We start from the raw sequence: 25494 nt of genomic DNA on the forward strand, positions 1-25494 counted from the left end.
TGGTTTTGCCTGGAGGCAGCAGTAAACCATCAATATCCTGGTGTGACAGGAGATCTAGGTCTCCCAAGGCTGTCACTGACTGATGCAAGTTGTTACCAAGTGGAAGCTACAGTTTTGGAGTGATTTTTTAAATTGTTTGTTTGTTTTCTTTTTCTCAGAAGGAAAAGTTGCATGGTTTTTTTGCACACCACCAGCTGCTCATGGAAGATAAGAAATTGCAGCAGCCAAAGCTTTAGATTTATTGCTGTGGCCAATTTCCTGTTATTTTTAATAGGATACGGCCCCTCCAATTCTAAACTCGTGAGCTGTATCAAAGGGACTGTATCGTGTTTCAAACCACTCTGTCAGGTCCTGAACACATGAACAGGGTTCTGGCTTCCTGTGCAACGTTATGTCTGGTTGAGGTAGTTTCTGTCTGTGTGTGCATCCATGGACAAGTTTCAACTCCCCGTTATAGGGATTTTTAGGAACCTTTGTCTGGTTTGTTTTCAAGTCACATTGTTTGAAAAGAAGAATTTATGTCGAGGTTTGCTCAGCACAGGGAGTGGGAAGCAAGGACTACCTGGTTGTCAGGGCACCTCTGGCTCAGCATGGGTCAGTGCTTGGGTCGGAAATTAGGGAATTCCTGGCTGGCTGCTCTGAGATTGATTCAGCCTCTTCGTAGTGCCTGAGTGGCTGGAGTAGGGGGAGGAAATCTGGCGGGTAAACTTCTAGCAGATAAAATTTGGGTTAAAAAGCAAGGTTTTAAAAAGGGAAATGTGTTGTGTATCACTGTTTTCTCTTGATAAATTTTATTTGGATTATTTTGGCTATTTTAATTCAAAAACATTTTGAATGTTGTAAGTAGTCAAAATATCACAGTGTTCTCATGTGCGATAAAAATAAGGAAACAGAAAATTGAGTCAGGCACTAACAAAGAACCGCAGAGAGAGTTAAAGGAGGGAGATCAGTTGGTCTGTGTTTTAAAAGGACTTAGTAGGACTTTGAGATGGGGGTGCTAGTGCCCTGCATGGGATCCAGCATAGCTTGCTGGATTTTTGCAATGCAGTTGTAATTTGGCAAGCTAAATTTGTAACTGTAATTGTTCAGTGGCTATTTCTAGACTTTATAGTAAATTTCAAAACTGTCCTTTAAAAAATGCATTGTTACTTTTTTTATCCTGGCCTTTTGTTTTTTTGTTGGCCTTGGGTGGTTACTTTGTCCTTAGACCATCTACGTAAATTTTAGCATTAATGAACAATGAGGTTAATTTTAGTTATGTGTATTTTATTTATTTATTTTTTTAAACAAGATAATTGAACTGCAAATTGGATTAAACAGGAGGTGCATTTCTGGACAAAATTTTATTGAATTTAAGGCCAGGGAGGTATGTTTCTTAGGATTTAGCATTATCACTGTCTCAGTTTGAACAATGACTTTTTTGTGTTCATCTCTAGAAAGTCACAAGTCCTACCATACTTTTGACATCATGATAATTCAATTATTTTTTCTTTCTCTGTCCTTCTGGATAATATTCTTTTGCCTTCTGTTAATGATATTGTTAGCGCACAAAAACAAGCATTCAGGATCATCCCAAGATTGCAAACATGATTTCTGGTTGGTACAATCATATAGGGAGTTTCTACAAGCAAGAGCTGGAGAAAGAAAACAAACGTAATTTTTAAGCTCATATGACCTGGAAAGTTTAAATAGGATTCAGCACGCCTTGAGGACTGGTAAACTTCTGTCCACTGGTTCTGAACAAAAAAAATCAGAAATGCAAGGCAGGTTTCGATTCTGAAGGTGAGATAGCAATCCTTGTTCTAATAGATCCTAGTTAACAGTATGTTTAAAGAATGAAAGTGTTTTATAAATTGCATAATACAACCTGAAGGTATATCTGAATTACAGTGCTTGTTCATAATTGAAACTAGCTAGCTAACTTAGTTGCTAATTAGATAGTTTGTAATTCTGAGGAATAAATTTTTCTGGTAGTGGAGACTAGTGGGTTTTACCTTGGAGACTGCTGCAACCTTCAGCAGCTGCTTAAGGTAAATACAAGGACCTTTTCATATCTTGGTTTTGGCATGAATTTTCCAGTACTGGCACTCCATTTGTAAGGACAGTCTGGCCTTTTGTTCCAGAACCTGTAACATCCAGGGGTTTTATCCATTTTCTCTTTTTAGATGCTTGCCTTTGTTGTTTACTGGGACCTCTTCATTAGAGCACACTGGTTCTGTATGAACATAAATATTTTTCTTTATATTTCTTTACATTTCACATACTGGATTTTACTGTTGCAAGAACTATAATACGTGATGAATATGTGCTTGCATGCAGTGAAACTATCTATCTCTCTAGCTCTATCTAGTTCAGATTATAGAAAGGAAAATTGCCCCGTTGAGTTTCTGAAGACTTCTGGCCAGGTTCTGTAAGCCAAAACCACAGTGACTTTGGAAAATGAAGTGTATGAATGACAAGCAGACGTTACAGTTGCTTTTGTGGAATCATTATAATGCCAATCTCTGTGCTTGCTAGCAAAGGCACTAAAGGCATCAACCTTCCCAAAGATTTTCCACTGGAGAAAAATTAGCGTCTCAAGCTGGCAGTAAGAGGTGATGGCTTTAACTGTAGCCTGTCCATTTCAGATGCAGAGCTCACAAAAACCTTGGTTTCCTCATGGGCACTTGCCCAACTCAGTCCTTACTACGTTCTTTGCACGTCATGTATTGTCGTAGCTCCTTTCCGTAAGACTTGTAATAACTATTTCTTTCTTACCACTTTTTCCCCCTGGTGCTGGAGCAGGAGAATTGTTTGTCTTTCTAAAATTAGATATCCATGGATACATGTAATATTTTTCTCTGTTTAAACTTGGCAGTTTAAATTGCACATGGAAAAGAAAAGTGTGTTCCACTACAGGAAATTCTGCGTGTTGTATTCTTCATTTACGGGAGAATAAAATGTTATATGGGGTATTTCACTCTTGGTCCTGTAGAAGGAAAACAATGCTTATAAAAGAACATTTATACTGATGTCTATAGCCAGACTCTTCCTCTGTTTTTATTGTGCAGTATTCACGGTACCACCCTGTGAAGGGAAGCTAACTATATATGGGTTACAGCTAAGGCATGTAAGTTTTGTACTGCTTGAGTGCTTTTGTATAATTCCTGTCTTCTTTCTCCAGCTGAAAGAAGGTGTTGAAACTTCCTCAACTGTGTGGACCATTATTTAATTTAGGTCTTCTTGCTCCAATATCTCTTTTCTTTTCTCAAGATCACAGATAAACTTGTCTTGTTTGCAATTTCTTAAGATTCCACAGGTAGCTGTAGTAGTGGAAGAAAATTGTGTAGTACATTATTACTTTTCTTGTCTATAAAAGTCGTTAATTTTGTTTTCTAGAACCCCTAAGGTGCACAAAGACTGTTCCAAGGAAAAACGAGGTGAGAAACTGGGAGGCTATTTGATGTCTAGGGTTGCAGGCAGGCCTGATTCCAGAATGGGATAATTCATCTTGCTAACTTCTTGAAACTACTATAGTATTTGTATACAGATGAGAAAAAGATATAATTCTCACATCTGTGAGGTACAAGATGATAGCAATATGCAAATGTGAACTTATTTTCATGGACCGGTGTAGTTGCTCTCATCTGTTGTCTGAGTTATAACTCACATAAAAGGATGAGCCTGACTCTTGAGAATGGGTGGTGAGTAGTTATGTTGGACCCCTCTGCCGAAGGAGAGAAAACATAAATTAGGATTGAGCTGGTTTCTAGATGTCTTCTTGATCAGTAATATGAGACCCAGATTTTTGTGCATTTTTTTATGTTTAGAACACAAGTTAGATGAGTTATAGTTGCTTTCTGCTGGCTCTCCACAAAAAAAAAAAAAAAGATGATGAACTTTGATTGCAGTGGGAAAAGTGCAGTCTGAATAGGCAAAGGAGTTTAGAAGAAGAGTGGTCTTCTAAATCATGTATCTTACATGAACACCCACTGTTTTACTTCTTCAGAACAGTTTTAAAACTTGTACAGATCGGCCAACAGCTGCAGAGTCTTTCTTTCCCTTTCCTATCTGCAGTGAAAAAATGTTTTCTCTATGTTCTTTGCTTATCTTTGCCAATCTTTTTTTCTTTTTCTCCCTACTCTCCCTCCACTTTGTGCCAAAGTGATGTTTTTTCCCCCCCTCTGGAAATTAAATTCTTGCTCTAACTTAAAACTAACTAAATAAGTAGTGTCTGGGTTCTTTTCCTAGTGTCAGGCTGAGTACTTTCATACATCATAGTAGTGAGGGGGTGCTATTTGAGTCTTACTTATTTAGCCCAGTGACCTGAAGAAGGTTCCAGCAATGTGAACTTGGTCTTTTGGCTCTACTAGTTTATTTTTTGAATTTCCACTGTGGAAACATGGTAGTAGATTTTGTGCTGCCCTTGTCACTGTCAGAAGACATATATCTGCCAGGGCATACATCCTACTGCCAGTTAAAATGTTTGGTTTGCTGGAGTGTTTAGGTATGGAAACAATGGATTTTGAAATTTGTCCATCATGGGTAGCGAGTTAACTTTTCTTCAAAACTACAGTTTTTTTGCTTACTCTTTCTTGATATAATCATATGGTTTATGCTTGGATATTTTGCAGCATTCATTTTCTAATTAAATTCTAGGCTTTGTGATTCTTATAGCTTCTTATTGGTTTTGGCATAAACTGTAATATTAAGGGTCAGCTATTTTTTACTTTGACAAGTTTATATATCAAAGCTTAGGAAAAAGACTGAAAAAACATAGCAGCTTCATTTGGAGTATGTAATGAATGGTTGCTAATGAAAACTGATGTTACGAAATCCCATAAGGATATGATCATATTCCATCAAATCTTCTTGGCTTGTGACCAAATAGAAACATGAAGGTGTATGAGTATTCATTAAGCACATTTCATGTTTTTTGTTTCCAGAAACTTTATAAAAATAGCCAGGTATAGTAACAATAAATTCGCTTTTCTTAGGAGGCTATCCAGAATTTGACATGATGATATATGACTTTGAACTCTAGCCCTACTGAAAAATGGAGGTTATTTTGAAGACAGCCCTTCAGAAGGATTCTCCTATTTATGCTATGTGAATGCCTGTGTTATATTTAGGCAATGAAAATGCTTCTGGACTGAGTGTCCTGTATTCTGCAGTGGGGGGAGTGGCTGGGGAAGATATGAGCTGTTCTGTCTTTCACGAGGATTCTTAAAACTCTTTTCCAGTGATCCTGTTCCCTCTTAGAGAGCCACGGCTGAACCGTGCTGCCTCCAGTTGCCCTCCCACAACAGCAGGTTGTAAACTCTCCTTATGCTGAAGTGCAAGGCAGTGGTTTGTACTGCAACCACAGCTTTTATTTAGCTGAAAGGGAACACTTTAATTCTGTCACAATTGGGCTGGTTACCTTCCAAACCAAAGCAAGGCAACATCGCCTCTTCATGATGTCTACTGTATGGCAGGCTTGATTTAATCTTTTTTTACCTTCTTGAATAGATCCAGTACGAAGTAGGAAATGGAGAATTAAAGTCTTGAGTCAGATTTTGTATTTTCATTATAGTCTATCACTATAATGAGGAAAGAGCAGAACTGGTCCTGTCTCTGAATCATACTTCACAGTGCTAGACTATAAATTTCAGGAATTTCTCATTCCTTACTCTGCATGATCTTTGTAATGGCTTTATCTGTCACTTCATCCCTGCATCAGTTCTGTAAATAATTACCCTGTGACCCTGTGGTCCTTAGTAACTCTTTCAAAGGCATAGCTAATCATTTTATAAAAAAGGCAGGCCGGTTAATTCTTGGCAAGTTTGTCCCTGAGCTTTGCGTTTGCAAATGGGAACACTGAACTTTAGCAGCAATAAATAAATAGCTTGGGTGGAATTGCAGTGCTGTGGCCACTTGGTGGGGAGCACTTCCCTTTCCCTTCCCACTGACACTGGTGTCTCGTGTGCAGTAGATGTTGCTGTGAGACAGCATCAGGCATGGCTTGGTCTGCTCCATTTTTTTCATCACATACAGCAATTTGCTCTTCCATGCTTACAGGAATTTGTGTTAGCATGGGCTTGTCTTTGTGGTAAGTTGTTGAATACAATGCACACTAGTGTCACATCTTTGCTGTTTCATTTCTGTTCAGCCTGTTGCCACTCTGCACTGGTTCTCAAAAGGCTGGAGACATGTCCCACTCCCACACTGTGTTGGTGCAGGTTGATTGATTTCCCAGGAGTGGTGGCCACACTTAACAGCACTTCAGGAGGCTTGAGTGTCTTCACAATTGCCAAGGACAGCTTTTACTTACTTTTGGTTAGGGCAATCATTGCATCCACACGGCATTGCCTACTTCGCAGCAGAACTGGGGATTATGAAATTCTATTTTCTTTTTCTTCGAAGTGGATGGAAATACAAAGTTTCTTGCTATCCCTCTCCTAGTTTGTGGGCTTGCTGTGCTAAATCACTTAGCTCCTTTTAGACATGAGTGCAATCTGTAGTCCATGTCCACATTAAGCCACAGAGGAATGTGAATATCAGGCTTCAAGTCAGAGAAGTGAAATGCTTCCAACTTGCTAACCAGAGACAGGATTACAGGGAGGGCTGTACCATATGGGCTTTCTCCACTTTTTATTTTTGTTCCTGGTTTCTTCTCTTGCTTCTCTCTGTGTTGCAGTTAAACTGAGTGTAAGTCTTAGGGATACCTCATCACCACAGACTTCTGCGAGTCCAGTTATGTGGTAGCAAACAAGATAACATGATGAATACAGAGAGACTTTAATTATTATTTATTTTACTCCACCTTCTTCTCTTTTGATATTTAGGTTTTGTACTTAGAAGAAAATAAACTTACATGACCTATATATAGTATTTTTCTTTGTCTGCATTCAGCAGAACTTCAATGGCCACTGCAGTGGATGCAGTGGATCAAAGGCCTATCTGTGCCGCTTTGATACGATCATACAATAAATACACCTGCTTGTGGTTGTATAGAAGGTGTTTTGATTTTGTGCAAGTCGTGCTTAGATCTAGGCTGTTTTAATAAATTGTGCAATTTAAATTTAGAGTAACCTTGCTGCTTTTCATTTGAGAACTAAAAGTCAGACTAACTCCTGTGTTTCAAAGCTGAATTTCTTACAAGGAACAGCAAAACAAGAAAATATCAATGTTCCGTTTTGATGGTTTTTTGCCTCTCTCCACCTTAATATACAAAGTCTTCATTTTAATATACAACGTCTACTACAGGAGCTACAGAGGGTCACAAGCTTACAGGTCAGTTTGGACCTTTATTGCTCTAATTATGTGCTAAAATGTTAACAAAAAATGGATTAATCTGAGCAAGAAATAGAGATGGTTTATTTTAAAGAAGAATTTCTTTCAGTTCCTGACAAAGTAAAATTTTCTGCAAAGCAATTTTTCACTCTGAAGTGTTAAAAAGCAACTACCTTCTCTAACAGGGGCAGTTAACAAGAATCAGGCTATAATCTCATGAAAAGCTGATAACCTCAGTTATGATTCTAGATAAAGCTATCACCGTATGTAAAGGGTGAGTATTTTGTCCAGACTTATGGTGAAAGGTTGTAAAGTGATTATCAAAGCACTGTTTGGAAAGGTGAAAAAAGAATGGTGCCACGGTTTTTAGGATTTATTACAGTGGGTTTGTGTATAGAGCTGCAGCATGTGTTTTATACTCCAAAACTAACACAGTTTTACTGGCCTTCAGCGCAAAGCTGTTCTCTTGAGTAGAATTAATGACAAATAGTATGTTAGAGGAAATAAGCAGCCAATCTAAACGAATCTATTATAGCACTGCTGCAACTAAAAAAGGAAAATTATACTTTTGTACAATGAAAGAGTGTGGGGTTACAGGTTGTACAATTTCTTCCTCTGTCAATGTAATTAGCAACACTTTTTGGAATACTGTGGAAGTAAACTCCCGATTTTTCTCCCAAGCTCATTTGAACCTTTTGAAAAACAAAAGGTGCTGAAGGATTCATATTGTTGGCTGAAGTAGTGTTTGAGGTGTAATTTTTCTGTTAAAAACTATTAGAAAATAAAAAGACATTTGTCGGTCATAATATCTCAGTTAGTATGTGCTATCCAATGCTGTGATACCCAGGTAATTGTTTTCAGATCTTGTTTATCAATATGATCTGCCACAGAGATGAAGGAAGAATGCAGGGGGCTGCTCACAGAGAGGGGTTCTTTTGTAGCCTTGTAATTCTGAGACACCGGTCAAAGAAATCAGTCACTTCAAAGAAGGTTCCCCCCTCGCCTCCCCCCTTTTAGCCATAAATCTTACTTCTAAGTATTTTGACTGTTTCAGTCTAGTGTTTAAGCCCACACAGTGGGCGCTGGAAAATAATCCTTTAATACAGAAAGAAAAGTACCATTAGCTCATTTCCGGCAGCTATTCTGTATTTCAGATGAGGTGTTTTGCTGTCGAAACAAATGCAGTTATTCACAGACTGTGGCTGTGTGATTTACATCAAGGCCTATATTCAGTAAAGATAACAGATTTGCTTTCTTCATGCATGTGCCCACAATATAATCCTCCTTTGATACAACTGGAAGGAATTTTTTCAGCATTTTGTAGCATCGATGTTTTAATACATTAAGTAGTGGAATGGCTTTTTTCCATGCAAGTTCAAAAGTTCATGTTATGATCTTGTGTGAAGTATCTACTTGTGTAACTAAATGTGCCTGGTCGTGGTTTGGGATTTACAGTATGCATGCTTTTTTAACTTTATTTTTCATTTCTCTCTCCCTCTTCTCTTTTTTCTTCACCCTATCACACTTGGCTCTCATTGCTTATCTGCAGCCACTTTTCCTCCATTGCATTATCTCTGTTCATTACCTAATAGGTGAATGAGACTAGTTGAGCCTCTCCAGGAGAGTAGACCATTGTTCTAAACATCAAGAAACTGAACAAAGTTTTATTCTTACTGTAGGTTTGGGTCCTGCTTCACTTGGTGCCAGTGTTGTTACTGACATCAGTGGGAGCAGGACTGGATTTTGTTCCTGTAAGGAAAAGGGCAGGTTGGCAGTTTAGAGTGGCCACTACATTGTTTGCAGTTGATACGTTGCAAATTCAGTGGTTCTTGTTGATCTTTTCCCCCTCCCCCAGTTGTAAATATTAAGAAAACATTTTCTTTCCTGGTGGGCCAAGGAATCCACTTATGTTGCAACTTCCTTATGTGAAACAAATACCTTTTTGACTTTTTCAAGAGTCAGAGGTAATGTGATACATTTTGGAAATCTCTAGTTATAACCCAGGTTTTCCCGGTTTTCTGTTTCTGAAAGCCTTTACAATCTTCCAAATATATATGTATATGTATATATTAAAGGAGGTGAAGAAGAATGGAAGGTACACAAGCATTACCACTAAGTAGAAATTATAAAAACACACTTGCATGTGCCATTTTAAAATCAGAAGAAAGGCAGGAGAAGAAATATCACACCTTCATTAAGTGCGTAGGACCATATTTTGCTGCAGTAGCACACCTTCCCAGTAGGATCTCAGCTGAGAGCAGCATCGTGTGAGGCCAGGTAGGCAGCTGCCAGTCTTATCTGACACCAGAGCCATGTAATGAGCTGCAGGCAGATCTTTCAGTCTCACGAGCACTGGGGCTATTTGCTTCCTAATCTCCAAGTGCTCTCTTGTAACTGCTCCATTGCAAAATCCCAGTACAGAAGTGAAACTGCAGCCACCTCTTGAGGATAGATATTTTTTCATTAAAGCAGGATAGGTGATGTTTGAATTTATGTCTTTCTTTTTAACGAAGTTTTTATTGCATTATTTAATATTATACACCAACTGGCGCCAGTTTTTGCTAGTGGATGTTTAACTAGTGAGAATGCTCTGGGGTATATAATTTTACCCTCTATCTGATACTTGGATCTGTTGGAGCTATTGATTCTGCTCTTCATGTTGTCCTGTGTTTAGAACTTCTTAGTTTTACTCATGTCTTTCTTTGTAACATGAGAGAATAATGAAACATGCTGTGAGTTTTTCTGTGGTTTTTACTAAGTGTATCATTCATAGTTTTTGTAATGTTTTTGCATGCCCATCAATCACATTTAGCAGGAAACATAATCTCTTAAAAATCACCTTAGCTCCAGCAAGTCTGAAGGAGTTGAAAACCTTTAGAAAGGTGACTAACTACAAGGAAAAAGTAAATGGCACCAATACTGTGTTGCTACTGATTGTAGCCAGTAGGGGTAAAGTAGGGACAAAAGGTGAAGAATCCTGTCAAATGTTCTCAGAGATTTTTAAGTCGCTTGGTTATAATGGATTTTAAATAGTTGACCCTTACAATAATGGTTAGGCTTTCCTAATCTTTGATTGCTAGGAAGTGTTAAGTGAAAATTTAGGCTGCAGGACCTTGTGCCTTTTCTGAAGGGTGGCACTTAGAGACCAGATGTTGTACCAGGTCTAAAAGAAAGATTTCTCAAAGTACCAGAATGCTGGTCTTGGTCTTGCTTCTCCTCTTCTGAATGGCTTGTCCCATGCAGAAAACATAACTCATATAGATGTTGCAATATTAACTCCTCTTATAGACATTCAATTACAGAATGTTTTATTTTGGAGGGGGGAACAAAAAAAATTAGTGCAATTTGAATCAAGTGGCTATTTCCAATAAAGCAATTTTTATTCCAACATAGCTTTGCAATAGAAGAATAATGGGAACATGTTCTGGGGAGTTCCTTTGCCTGCTGAGACCAGGAGCCTTCCTTGGGCTGTGATTTCACGAACTGCTCTCCTGACCCGACCAACTGCTGTCAATTAAGGCAGAATCACTCTTATTTTTCCTTCTCTGAGCTGTGTGGTTCTTTTCTTCCCTCTGCCAGATGAGCTAGTCACTCTGGGCTGTGCCGTGAGCTATCTAAACTCACTAACCCAGCTGAAAAGGATCATGTTCTCTTACTAAGTTAGGGAGGTGAAGGGGCTAAACCAGGAGGATGTTCCAGCAGATTTTCAGAGCTGGCACAAGACAAGTTGTAATGTGCTCTGGAATTAAGGGAGGGGAAAGAGATCAGGACCTCTCACCCATTCCTGGCAGAAGTGAGCTCTTAAATGAGATTGCCTCAGGTGCAAAACTGCATCCTTGGACAGGTGCCATCCAGGCACTTTTGGCTGTGTCTAATCTGAGGTCTTGCAGTAACACAGCCAAGGTGTGAGAGGGTTGTAAATGGTTAACTGCTGTACCCTGCAGACCTAAACCCTGCCAGGACAGAGAGGTGGAGCTGCTGCATGGACATGGACAGGCAGCATTTCCTATTTGGAAGGGAAAAGTACTGGAGTCTGGCATTTTGGTTTGGTGAGTATTATGAGGGTTTTATTTGATTTTTTTTTAACTTTAGAACACAAAGTTCTGCAAGGTGAGTGGTAACTCCACCTTCGTTGCTGATATTATGTGGGTTAAATCTGATCACAATGGCAATGCAAGCATCATGTAGGTATGTCACTTTATGCAGATGTTACTCCTAACTGGAATGCTTAGACTACCTCAAAAGGAGTCCTCCATCAGTAGTTGCCTTGGTAAGAGCTGTTGGATTGCTGTGGGTGTTCTGGAATGATAAGTAAGGAAGTAATGAATAAGGTGCTAATTTGCAGGTTGCGAAGTTCACATCTTCTCTTCAATGGAAACTTCGTTGGTCACACACTTACTAGAACCTATAGAAATACTAGGTGCCTGTGGACCTTGACACAGAAGAGGACTTAGGTGCTGCCTGACAGATTTGTACCCACAAAACTGCATAGTTCTGTGTATGCACAAGAAAGGTGTGTTCGCACAAAAAGTGTGGTACTTTAGCAGGGGAGAGGAGGATGGAATAACAAGGGCTGTGCATACTAATCTCTGTGTTCTTGAGAGTCTCTGAGTATGTACTGTCATGGGTACTGCCACAAAGGAGAGGAAAGGGCTGAATTCTAACTGGTTTGAATTGAAGTTGTTAATTTGACTTTATTTAAACCTCTCTAGATGTTTTATTTGGACTACTGAAACCAGAAACTGACCCAAATTAGATACAGTGAAAACACAAAACAACTTAGATCAAAAAAGATCTGTTACAACAGAGGTGGATCTGATGTAGAACGCAAGTTTTCCTGGAAAGGGAAAGCTGTGATTGGATTGGGAAAGTAGAAATGCTAACTGAGATGGTTTTTTGATCTTTGGCTGCCTCATATTGTTGTCCGATGACTCACAGTAGTAGTAACAGTAGCAGTTGTGTTCTGAGTTCAATGTCCTGGAGAAGCCTTGGCATCCGTTCGTGTGCACAGGTATGCCATCTCTAGATGCTTAGAGACTCTAAAAGTTCTGTCTAGAATATTGTAATAGTTACAAAAATTAAATGGAGTTGTAATTTGACTCCTTTTCCAGAATGTAGAGGTGAGAGTGTTAATAGTTTTATTACTGTTTGGATTAGGGGAATGTTTAAATTCCTGCCTGCAAGAATTTTTAAGGAGATTTCAATGCCTGAGGATGAGGCCTATGTCTTGCCAGGGACTGTATAAACAAGTAGTTGAAGACAGTGGCCTTGGGGCAGACAACTTGGTATTATGTAAGGGTTAAAACCCCCTTTCATCTGTCCAGGGATGAATTTGACTCCTGAGAGTTTATCAGGCTTTATGGGACTTCCACCCATAACTAGGTGGGATACAGGCACCTTGTTAGGCACAGAAATGCTCCTTGCTGTGCTCTACCTGCATGAAACACTCCCATGAGAGCACTCAAGGGAGAGAAAGCTGTTTCACAGAGAGAGATCTCTTCCTCTAGACACAGCTAGGTGGAGATGGACTGTGTCAGACCTCGTCTCCCGTGCACTGTTATTTTTACTCTTCCCTAAAACTGCAGGCCAGCACACCACTTGCAGCTGCCATTCCATGCTGCGGTCTCAGCCCAGCCCAGGGTTACATACTTCTGTTAGGTGTGCTGCTGCTCCTGCAGTGCCAGGAATGCTGGAGGGCTGCCAGGTGCTGTTGGTAAATACAGGCTGCAGTTTGACATAATTGCTTTCTTCCTGGAGTTTCAGAAATTACGTACAAAAGCAAATGAAGTGAAGGAAAGCATTCTGCTTTAAGTGCATTTCGTATCAGATGCTATGTATTCTTTTTTTATGCTCCTTTGAATGTAGCACAGTCTGTACCTGTTGTCTGTAACAGAGGAGAGAGTCACATACTTGGAAATGTCCTGAGAGTTATATTGGCCTTAATTATTTATAAGCTTTTCTTCTCTCCTGGCCCTCAAATAAATTTGAGAATGCCCAGTGACTGGAGCAGTGCCCTTCACCTCACAAAGCAGCTTCTGCCATATGGCCTCGTCTGCATGAAACACCCAGCATCTTGGCTTCACTTGATCCCTTCAGTCTGTCTTTTAAAACTACTGACAAACAGGAGTCTGGCCAGCCCCAGCTGACTTTGGGAGAGCTAAGGAAGAATTTTTGTATTTCTGGCTTCTTTTGCTTTTAGGTTTGGAAAACGGGTGAAATATTCATTCATTTGCTTTTTGTGTAGTAGTGGTTTGACCTGGTTTCACTGTAATGTCTCATTAAAAAAAAAAAAAACAAACCAAAAAAAAACCCCAAGAAAATTACGGTTTTGGAAAAGCACAATTTTTTATCTGCATCAGGTAGTTTAGATCTATAGGGAGAGTTTCAATTCTATGCAGAAACTAACAAAGTTTTCTTAAAAACCATGCTATGCTGTGTATCACATTGTGAATCTGACCTAATTCTTCATGCAGGACTGGCCAGTGAAGAAGGGTGGTTACTAATGTTACTAATAGGTAGCACTAAGGGATTAGCTTTTTCCTCCCTAAACCATTATAGCTGTGTCATCTTGAAGATGTTTGTTTGGTCCCCAGCATTGTGCTTGCAAGATGTTCTTGGTTGTATGAGTTATGCCTTTTTTTTTCCTGCTTTTGGATGTGTGAACAAGTTCTGTGGTTGGGGGGGGGGGGGTGGGGGGGGGAGGAATGGTACCTCTTGAAGCCCCTTCTCTGCAGAGAAGGATTTTTTGCAAGAATGATCAGTGACTCCTTCTCTCGCCCCTTGCAAGATGCAGTGGTTCTATGGAGGAATCAAATACTGTTGGAGGGATCCATACCTCTGTGTCTCCTGCCTTTGCACAGAGTGTGCTGGTAAGGCTTCCGGACAAACCGAGATGTTTCTCTTCAGTCACATGTAGAGAAAGAGGATAGGTAAGAGTGTCTTGGGCTGAGACATAAGTGGTTTACATCAGGCCCTTTAAGCTGTTTGGTAGTGAAGGCTGTTAGGAGGACTTGTGTTGTGCTTGGCATGAGATCGTGGATTAATGGTTTAGTTTTATTCTGTATCAAATTTGTTTCATTCTTTATTCTGTTTTCCTACTTATGGTCTTCCCCATTCCACAGTCACTGACTTTATCCATATGGCTTTTTCAAGTAAATACCATAAAAAGTCTGATTCCAATATCTGTGATAGCAAAGGGACTGGCTCATTGTTCAGTTTTTTCTTGGTCTGATGAAGTAGGAGAATATAAAATTTTACCAAGAATCCACAAAGATCTCTTTGTCTTCATACTGATGAAACTGCATTTAGGATACTTCTTTTTTCAGTAGCTGTTTTCTGAGAAATGGTTGAAGGACTTTAAGGTTTTGTGTGCGTGTTGTAGGCCTGCAGAGTATGTACTTTAAACATAAGGAATTTCCACTTAGCAGAATGTTTAAATTCCAAAGCTTATGCTCTAAGGACGTTGTTTAATTCAGCATACTTAGAATGAGCTTAATTTGCAAAGAGCGATTGATACACAAAAAAGAAAAAAGTACCCAAAGTTTTTAAGGAGCCCAGTGTAATTCCTCTTCGGAAAAATAAATACTTAATGGAAAACGTCACTTTTAAAGTGTTTTTCACACCTGAAATACTCTTAACAAAAATCCTTTGTTAAAATTAGAACAAGTTCATGGTTATCTGATAAGCTGTTTATAGGCTTGCATTAGTTTCACTGATTTGGTTTTGTTTTAAGTGTGAGTTTGAGGAGGGGAATGTTGTGAATGCCTGCACAGTTGGGATGACTTTGTTAGAGACATTGCTTCTCCCAGGCAACCTTTAAATTGGGAAGGGAGATCCTGTAATGGAATAATCCTTCATTTGGAAGACCAAATCATTTCTGTCTCTCAATGGCATCTTTTTTTCAGTCATCTACAAAATAACCATGAGTAAAAATGAATGCTCCTGATGCTTTTAAGATGATGCAAACATTGAAGAACCTAGTTTACCTTTAGGTACCTGTGACTGGTCTGTGAGATCTTATTCAGTAATCTTACCAGAAAACCCAGTAAGAAGTTGGTCAGACATCCAGAATATGTGTAAACAGAAAACTTAGATACCTGAATTGATCTGAGAATTAATAGTTTTTACAAGCTGGGCAAATCTGAGCTGTTTTTAAGTGTTTCCAGCTTTGCCATCCCAGTTAATTCTTTAACTGAAAACTACTTTAAGTGTGATCTTTCACGTGAGAGAGATGTCATTGGGCATTCATATATATATTTAAGTTAAATGAAATAGTAATCCCATCTGTATTACACGAAGTGCATCCATTAACCCGTTTGTACATCTGCACCTTGAGAAAATGGTGCTGGCTGATTGCACTCACAGAATTAAGGGAAAACTCATGTTACTTTTCTGCTTTTGAAAAGCAGGGGAAATACTGGCCTTGTTTACCTGAGTGTACAGTATAACTTAGAGCAATTAATGTCCAATCCATGTTGTCAGTTCTGGTATACAGGAGCTGATGTGTTAATTCCAGAATAGCATGTTTGCACACACACCTTCTGGAATGGCTTGTCCAGCTGTAGCTGGCTGCAGTGTTCAGTGTGCCTGGACAGCAAAGCTAAACACTTGGGGTTTTTTAACTAACATTGATTTCATCCTTAGAGTACTGCTAACTCTACAATTACTGCACAGAGAATGGCTCATGCTCTGCAAGGAAATGTGTGCAACTAACAGTAATGAAAGATAAAAGTCTTTCTTGAAATTGAATTGGCTAGCTAAAACTCTCTCTGTGTCCAACTTAAAATAATCTGCAAAGCCAGAGACTGAACAAAAATGCTGTTCTTGATAAGATGTAGTCCTCCACACCCTTCCCTCTCTGTAATTTCCTTCCATTCTTCCCACTTTTCACATTCAGGCTGTAGTTTCAGATAGGTTGGTCAGCAGGGCAGTTGGCAAGTAGTTGGCCAGGGGTTAAAGCAGTAGCCTGTCCTGCATGGTTTGGTACGAGGTCTGCAGCCATTGTCCTGATCGATGCTGGACAAGCTGGTGAATGTTTGTTTCATGTTTCAGTTCCTTTTCTGGGAGTCATGGGTAACATGTCCCTGCCTCATCAGGTTGTTTGTGAGGATGTATTTCTATGGCTTTGATGGCTTCTGATGTTACAGCCATGCAAGGTATGACAGATTTCTCATCAATTAAGTGAAAATAATACATTATGTCTGTACCCATGAAAGCTAAAAATGGGAGATTAAACCACAGCAGCTAATTTGATAGGTTTGTTTGCATTTCAGTCAAGTAGCAGTGCTCCTTCTCAGTCTCTAGGCTTTTCTCTGATGATTCTGGTAGACTACCAGGCTAGTCACACACCTAACCAGTGGTTTTCTGTTTGTGTGGGGTTTTTTTGATTTGATTTTTTTTTTTTTTTTGTGTTGCTCTAACTCCCTAATAAATGGCAAGTTATACTGGCTTTGGAAAATACACTTCATGAAAAATGTGAGTTATTTTTCTAATGTAATGATAACCACTGTAGTCAGTCGGGCAGCTTTTAGTAATCCCCATAGCAACTACATCCAGTAAAAAGTGAAAATAACTGATTCATGCAGTTCTGTGCCAAGGGATATGTGTGGGCAATGTACTATCTGTTTGAAATGTCACACTCAGCTGATGTATTCAAATGATGCATACTCTGCTGGCAGTGCCTCCCCTTGCTTCTCTTAAGAAGTAAGGAAATGGGATCTAGTTTTTCGTTTGCAGTCCTATTGGTTAAGAGAAATGGACTCTTAAATGCCGCCATTAGTGTTCTTCCATTTTTTGCTCCAGAATATTCAAACAAAACCAGGAAGACTTGCTAGCAAGTAATTTGCTATTTACTTCATTCCTCTCAGCACATGGACAGTGGCATTTTAGAGCTGGTTATGTCAGTGCAAATGCTTTGTTTTGGTTTAGCTTGAACCTGCTCTTAACTAAACTTTTTTGGTTTGTTTTGCTTTAAAAGAAGTGGTTCTTGCAGGTGAGGATCATAACTTCTTCAATTATTCTTCCTCATTATTTCTGTATCTCTAGTTCTTCTGTCTACGTTGTGTTTTGGCTCAGCAGTTGCGTATGTCCCTGATAAATTTTAGGAGTACTAGTTATGAATATGTGTTCTCTTCCTCCCCCTCGGTGTTGCCCTGGTCTCTGACAGCCGCGTTCCTGCAGTTACTCATTCCACCTAAAAGGGTGAAACGCAGCATCGCTTTGGAGTTGGAAGCCAGCAAAATGCGAGGGATTGCCTCAGAGGAGGCTCCTCTGAAATGGCTCAGATGCTTCTTGCTTTTCACATGCATATTTTCGGTTTGATTTTTTCAGAGGTGCTGAGTGCCTGCATTTCCTGCTGACTACAGCCAGCCTTTCTTCTTTCAAGATCCCACCTCTTTTCAATGCCTCTATTCCTTAGCTTTTTAAACTAGTTTTCAAAGCTGGCCCGAGGGCATGAAAACTTGAAGATTATGTTATAGACCCCTGTGGTGGGGGTAATGGTGGGAGAGTTAGCACCTCTGGATGAGTGCCCTGTAGAGTTGCTGTTTGTTCTGAGCTTCTCAAAGAACGGCTTTGCAATTAAATCCGTGCTTTAAATTCAGTGCCAAAACAGTATTTTGGAACATTTGTTGTATAAGGTGTTCATTTGGGCTGTGTAGTAATATGTAGTAATGGCAATCCTTCATGTGGAGGTGTTTATTTTATGGTTTTAAATGTGACTCCTAAACTTTTTTCTTTCCCACTGAACTTTAGGAACATCTTGTTTCACACTTCAGTCTACTTACGTGTATGTATTTTGCAGGAATCCCTTGGAGCTTGCCCCAGGAATGGACAGCTACCTCCACTTTTGGAGGAGAGTAGTGCCAGCTGAAGAAGCCTTCGAGGCGAGTCGACAAGTGTGCTGATAGCTCTGGGGAGAGCCCGGGGAGGGGGCGACCCTGCAGGCCTTCAGCCATGCCTTTCGGGCTGAAACTGCGGCGGACCAGGCGCTACAACGTCCTGAGCAAGAACTGCTTTGTGACCAGGATCCGTCTGCTGGACAGCAACGTGATCGAGTGCACCCTGTCCGTGGAGAGCACGGGGCAGGAGTGCCTGGAAGCTGTCGCTCAGAGGCTGGAATTACGCGAGGTAAGGGTAGCCCGGGAAAGACCATCTGTCACTGGATAATTGGACACATTTTTAGCTCAGGCAGTCTGTGCGTTTGAGTCATGTTGTTCTCAGGGCTGGCCAGATATGATCAGCAGCTGGAGCTTGGACAAACATACTCTGATTGCATGAAAACTGACGGCGGAACGGCACTCAGGGCTTTGGGCTGTTGCTCATCCATCATGGCTTTGAGAGGTCTTTGTAACATGAAGTTTCTTTTCTTAGAAAGCTGCAAGTGTTACTTTTTGAGCTGGGATGCCAAAGGACAAGTTAGAGTAACTTTTTTCTGAATGTAACCCCGGGTTCACCAGCCCTTCTGGCTGAGTTATGCCGGTGGGAAGGAGACCACTGGCTTTTAAACATCCACCTCCACATAAATACTCCTGTTACTATAAAACTGAAGTAGGCAAGTGATGTTATTAGCAGTTACAACTAACAGTTGTGCTTTAGTAGTAACAGTTGGAGGATGGTGAGTTTTTTCTTCCTTTTGTTTTGTTTAATATTTCACATCTGGAATCCTGAAAGGCTTCTTTTACATTTCCAATGCTTCTGGAAAGGCTGATGAAACCAGCCTTTATTCAAGATAGAAATCCTTTATTTTCTACTTCTTGCTGTAGACTTTAGTGTTTAAGTGTTGAATCCTTTTTAGAAATACCTCTCCAATGTGCATGGCACAAATGAACTGACTGACTTTTCTTACCTTCTGTGGGCTCCCTGTGTGTATCCTACATGCTTCAAGACTTTTCCAAATCATAAGTGGAAAACTATTGCCTGGAAGTTGCTATGTTATAATCTGGCTGTCCTGGCTGATACTTTCTGTAAGCACAGCTGGGAAATGAAAAATCTTGCAGTGTCTTATGCAAGGTCCATGGCCTTGGTGGTGGGGGCAACTGGAAGGTAACATACAAATAACTACAACAGATGAAAACTAAACAAAAATTCTTTTTTATCCATCCATAATAATAAAGAATGGGAGAAGAATCTAACTCTGTGTATGCAGAATAGGCTGGGGAATGTGCAGGGAGGAACAGGGCAGAGAGAATATTGCATATTTTCATACTTGGGTGTTTTTTTGCTTTTTTTAAATATGAATTTCAGTAAAATCGTTTCCCCTTCCCCCCTCCTGCTTTACTTCTAGAGATCAAGATTTATCAGTAAATAGTTTTTCCCTTCTTTTTCCTTTCTGCTGGTGATGCCCTAGGGTTTCCTTAGGGAAGAACCTAACTCTCTCTTTCCTTCCAATGGAGAAAGCAGCGAAATGAATGAAGTGATTCTCCTCATGTTCCTTGTAGGCTTATCTAGTTGGTGCAGCAGAAGTCTGGGGCCTCCTGATTGTCTCTGGAGGTCCACCTGCATTTGCAAACAATAGCTCTGTCAGTGGGTTAGTGTTCTTTTCCACAAAGCATTTTGTGATTTCAGAACATGTTTTGTTCCACTTTGGAACAAAGCCTGAAGTTTCAAAATTTTCCAGAGAAATTAAATTAGACAGTAGAGTAGCAGAGGAAGCTGTTTTGGTCAGTGTTCAGTTTCATGGAGGTTTTCTATTGCTTTGGGTTTTTTTCATTTTCAAAATTATTTCTGTCATGCAAAAAGAAATGTCAGCACAAAAAGTTTGTGTTTCAAGATAAAAAATATTTTAACAACATAGAAGAGAATGCTTTGATGTTGTTGGAACACATTCCCCTTCTTTCATCACCCTCCCTGCTTTTTTTTCTTAACAAGGTTTTGGCAATGTTGCACTGGTTTTGTAAAGTTCAGATTTCGACAGTACAGCATTTTTTGACAGAAGTGGGTGGTTTGGGGTTTTTTTTAGGAGAGAATTACCTACCTCTTTCAACTCTGAGAGGGTCTCCCTGTATCCTCCTTTGCTCCTTGGATGCGGAATAATTAGGGCTAGTAAGCTTGGAGGTGTCCGGTGCTGTTCTGTCTTTCAGACCCCAAATTTAATTCTTCTTCTGCCCCTGTACTCTTCCTGCCACAGTTTGTAAGGATGATGAAGTAATTTGATGACCATCCCCTCTCCTCTCTAGGTTTACCATAGTTTTTGAACTTGCTGTCCAGACAAATTCTGCAGAAGGGTCAAAAATATTTTCACAAAGCTCAGATTTCTACAGGATTTGTGCAATTGGATAGCTGAGTAGAGAAGCCTGTTAAGTATACTGAGGCAAAAAATCCTTGCAAGCATTCATATTGGAGAGAAACTTTTAAAATTCCCTGAGTGCAGCAAAAACTTCAGCTGGAATATGCCTTTTCTTAGAAGTCCTGATTTGCAAACTGTGATGTACAAGTAAGAATAAGACAACCTTAAATCCCATGCTAACAAAGCCAACCTTCATTAAATCCCATGCTAACAAAGCAGTGCTAAACTCCTGTTTGTCTCCTCCATGCAGTCTCAGGTAATACCTCAGTTTAGTCTTACATTCAAATAAATCCCAGGTGTACCACAACTTCTACCTTCGAGTTAGGAATGCATCCATATCTCACTCAATGCAATTTCTTAGAAATAAACAAAAAACTGCCCAAACCCTTCCTGCTAAAATGCAAAACTGTTTGAGATTATGCCTCGTTGCGAAGGACCGTCAATCATACCACACATGACTGAAAAACAGTATCTAATGGATTATGCATATTTCTATTTGATCTCTGGGGAATGCAACTCCCTGCCTGACTGAGTCAGAGTTCAGGAATAGGTCAGTAGAAAGTGGAGCCATTTTACAATAACTACTGTAAAATCTGTATTTATCCTTTTCAGCAAAGCTCTTGACAAAGCATCAGGTCTTCCACTGGAACAGTTACCGGTTCCAATAAAGTGAGCTCTTAGGCCAGCATTATGTAAAAAGATGAGAAGAGGGGAGGAAGGGAGAGGAAAGACAAGGTCAAAAATGTAATTTTATAATCTTATATATATGTGCACAGATTATAAAAAGGATTTTTTTCCCCAGTATAATGGCATTTTTCCATTCTATTTCCAGACTAAGTGAACTAAGTACAAATCTGTTGTGAGTCTTCATGTTTCCTTGTCCTTTTTTTTGTTTTTCATTCACCTTCTAAAATGTTAAAATGTTTAAAGGTGGTATGTTCTGATGTATTGTAAGTGGAGGAGAGGGCAAGAAGGTTCTTTCCAACCAAAATTATTCTTGTGAGCTAGATTTCATAATGGTATGTCCATCACTGTGATCCTATAAGCCCCAAACCAAAGCAGGAGGATGGTGAGCTGAGCACCACAGGCAGATGCTGATCACTGTGCAGAGGTGGCCCTTTGCTGCCATTCTGACCTTTACTTTTGTGCCTCAGAAGGTGCCCCTTTCTCTTAAGGCACAGCTGAAACCTGGGGTTCTACAGCCAGTTTGCCTCAAAGCGTGGCTTGGTTTGGCTTGTCTTGCCAGCAAAGCTGAGGGGTGGGGTTTAGGCAGTGCTTGGACAAAAGGCCTGCAGTGAATAATTGGCTGCTGTAAATGGCACCTTCCCCTCTGTTCAAGTGCCCTGGGACAGCAGGGCTTAATGGTTTTTTGCCTGGAGAAGCTGGAACTCCGTCTCTTTCTCAAAGATTTTTATTTAGTTGGGCTGCTTAACCAGGTGCCTTAATAAGCACTAAGCTGTGCTTGATGAATCTTTTAGAATGACATTTGGTGGTTTAGTAGTTTTCTGTCATCTCTAGTTGACAATTCTACTTGTTTGGCCCAACGTAAAGGCAGGGGTAGTTCTGCACTTGCGAGTATAGCTAAGGCCAAATCCAAAACAAATACTTTGCCTCCTGAACTGGCAGCTATAATGTCATCTATTTTAAAACTTCCCAGTGCAGTTTTTGTATGTCCAGTGTTCTGACTCACCTTATTTTGAGAATCACCTTTTCATTGGGGCACAGAAGTGCTCTAGTTCTTGTTTGCTGCTTTATCAGAGGACCACAGCTCCTGGAGGAGTGTAAACCAGTTTCCTTCTACCAAGTGTGAAGTCATGCATGGTAGATAAGACAAATTTTAAAACTTTGAGAGTAATACGTGTTACTTCAGAGCCTGACAGCTGTAGGTGTAGATACTGATTCCATGGAAATTGGAGCAAAGTCAGTGGTTCACTTTGTACAGATGGACAAACAGACCAGCTTTTGGAATCAACCTAGTTTTCAATCAGCTGCTTATAGATAGAAGATCCCATTTTTTTATTCCCTCAACTTATTTTTGGGGTGCTTTGTGGACTGGAGAGCATGGCATGACTCGCATTCTGTAAGGCCACCTGGAGAGCCAAATGCCTGCTCATAGCATGCTGAACTTGATGGTCCAGCTGTTCCAGTCCCACGTTCCTCCATTCCTTTTGGGGATTACTGATGTTCCTAAGGGGGAGAGTCTCTTCAGGCATTCACAGTAGTAGCTACAGAAGTCCTTCACTGTGGGTTCTTAAAAAACACTGATATTTTCAAGAAGTAAAGTTGCTGGTGACAGGGTGCTGATGTTCAGATAACTCTATGGGTTGTCTCTCCAAAGTGCCTGAATTTGTGACATGAGCTCTGCTCTGCAGTCAGTTCCTGTGCTTCATCTGCAGTAGCTTGATCCTCTCCAGGCTGCTTTCCAGGAAAACAGTTGTCTTTTAGTTGTGCAAAATGCATGCTGCCGTGTTTGCTCCACTGTACTGCCTGTAGTCTAGAGGTTTCAACCATGCATTTCATTTACTTCTTGTTCCTTGGAATTGATTCTGGATTCGGTGCTTGAAGAGTCTTTCTACTGTAGCAAATCTAAACTTGTGTTGTCCCCCAGCCCCCACTCAAAGGGAAGGGACTGTGCTCATTTGAGCTGTTTAATTGCAATACCTGAATTCCTTGAATAACTCTTCTAGACTTCAGAGTCTGAATTTTCCTAGTTGCTAGATGTTTTACAAGTACTTCACACTTTGAATTTGGGTTCTAGCTGTTGTGAATGTTTACTTTTTCAAGTAATATGGAAGCCCTGTTTTTGCATCTCTGTGCTGTTTCTTGCTGAGGATGAGCTGCCCTGCAGTGATTTTCAACTGTGTTAGAGTTTCCCTTAAGAGGTGGTAAAATCACTGGTTTTTTCTGCCTTCACAATAATTCCTTTTCTCTGCTGCCTCCACTGTCCCTCCCACCTTCATTTTAATCTAATTACTACCATGGTTGAGCTCATCAGAAAGAACTTTTTATCCACTGCCGACTACAAAGGGAGAGTAGACATATATCAGGGAACATGTATGAGGTTAGTTTTGTTTGAAGTTTATCCTGTGGGAGATGCTGACTTCTTGATTTATTTGTGCCCTAGATAGATTTATTTATTTATTTATTGAAGATATCTCTAATTTCTAGGAGGAAATACTACAAAAGGACAAGTTTGCTTCACTGTACCGGACTGAGCAGTGCTCAAGCTGTTTGTCAGGCTTAATTGAGGAATCAAGCTGAATTAGTTATCACCTTAGTTAAATGCTAGTCTGGACGTTGTCCAAAGTTGAAAATATGTACGTAATGAGACCCTAAAGTAAGCACACCTGTGCTTGCATTCAGAGTTTTGCATGATTGTCTCTTGCATGCCCTCAGCTATAAAGCAGTTGGAGCAGTGTTTCCCCTCCTGGTTTGTTGCCGTTTGTAAACATTTAAAATTTTTGGTGTTGTATTACTTGTCCTTGTGTCATTGTGTGCTAAGTCATGGTGTGTGCAATGGTTTTTGTAGAAACCTCCTTACCAGCATGAAACAGACTGTTCATGGTGGATTTTGCAAAGTTTAACATCTGCAATTTGTCTGTTACAACGTTTTTCACTTTTTCTTCAGATCTGTAGTCATAGTACTTGATGTTTAAGTGTTTTTCAATAAAATCCTTCATGTTGGGTTGACTATTCCTTCTGCTGCTTTAGTGCCAGCTTGTAGTATTTGAAGCTATAGTTCTGAGCACTGTTCTGTCTTGATTCCTCTTCACCAGCAGCAGTCCCATGTGGCTCATATGGTGGCTACTACAGCCATGGGCAGGAAACAGCTGAGGTTTCCAACCTGGTATTTCTGTAGAGCCTAGAGCAAACAACTTGTATGTGATATGCACATTCTAAGTGTGTACTTGTCTGTCATAAAATGTTGTGAGTGCATTAAAAAATAGAAAAGTAAACATGTTCTGTGTTGGGTAAACGGTTCTACTATTGGTCAGTATATTTTGACACATGCATGTGGGTTTGCATTCTTTATTTTTTGTAGTTGGAAGAGTCCTTGTCCTTTGCGTGCGGTGCTCCTGATCCAGAGTCTCATGAAGCCTTTGCACTTTAATTCAGACTTAGTGTTTGCTGTCTGTTCACAAAGCACAGGTGTCCCTTAGGAAAACAAAGACACTTTCTGTAAATCATTTATGTCACCTGTGCCACAATGTCAGGTAGAGCTCTTCAATATGCATTTGGGAGAGATGGTAGGAGGCAGATAGTGCTCCATGAAGTATATTGCAATATTTTGTCATCGTCTTCAAAATTGTCCTACAAAAAAGGGCAGTAAAAAAGAAATTACTCTGATTTTACATATGGAAAATTGTACACAATGCCATCTGTTCTTTCTTGCATTTGTGACATTGTGTGAGTGATCTAGCTGGCAAAGGTAAACTGACACTAATTTGTTTCTTTATCTAGACTCACTACTTCGGCCTTTGGTTTCTCAGCAAGAGCCAGCAAGACCGCTGGGTTGAACTGGAAAAGCCTCTGAAGAAGCAGCTGGACAAATTTGCCAATGAGCCTTTGCTTTTCTTTGGGGTTATGTTCTATGTGCCCAGTGTTTCCCGACTGCAGCAGGAGGTAACAAGGTACGTGCTTCCCTCTGTTCGCACTATTGCAACAGAGCTGGGAGAGAATGGGTCTGTGATAGAGCCACTGAGAGAAACAGTTGCTCTCTTTCTGGCATTCAGTATTTGCTCAGGTGTCCTCTGGTTATTTCCTTTCCTGATGATTGCCCAAATGGGAAAAAGTGGGAGAAGTCACCATTTGATTATGTCTGCTTGGGAAGAGGAAAAAAAAAGTTGTCCCACTGAATGTGCATGACCAACTGCAGGGAAAAAATGGGAGTAATAGTTGTATGTTTGAAAATCTGACATAAATTTAAAAAGGACCATGCTTTTTCTTCTGTAACT

General features: G+C 40.1%; 1 protein-coding gene across 2 annotated transcripts in view; it reads left to right on the top strand.

The window, feature by feature from the left end:
- The window catches only part of PTPN14 (protein tyrosine phosphatase non-receptor type 14), a 110958-nt gene that overhangs the window by 21207 nt on the left and 64257 nt on the right, over positions 1-25494 (top strand). For both annotated transcript variants that reach the window (XM_039569730.1, XM_039569731.1), the window contains exons 2-3: positions 18056-18381; positions 25001-25170. In XM_039569730.1, the coding sequence (XP_039425664.1) occupies positions 18208-18381; positions 25001-25170 (344 nt within the window). In that variant the 5' untranslated portion in view covers positions 18056-18207. The remainder of the gene's footprint in view (positions 1-18055; positions 18382-25000; positions 25171-25494) is intronic.

This window comes from Corvus cornix, chromosome 3 (genome assembly GCF_000738735.6).
Source record: "Corvus cornix cornix isolate S_Up_H32 chromosome 3, ASM73873v5, whole genome shotgun sequence".
In the NCBI taxonomy this organism is placed as follows: domain Eukaryota; kingdom Metazoa; phylum Chordata; class Aves; order Passeriformes; family Corvidae; genus Corvus; species Corvus cornix.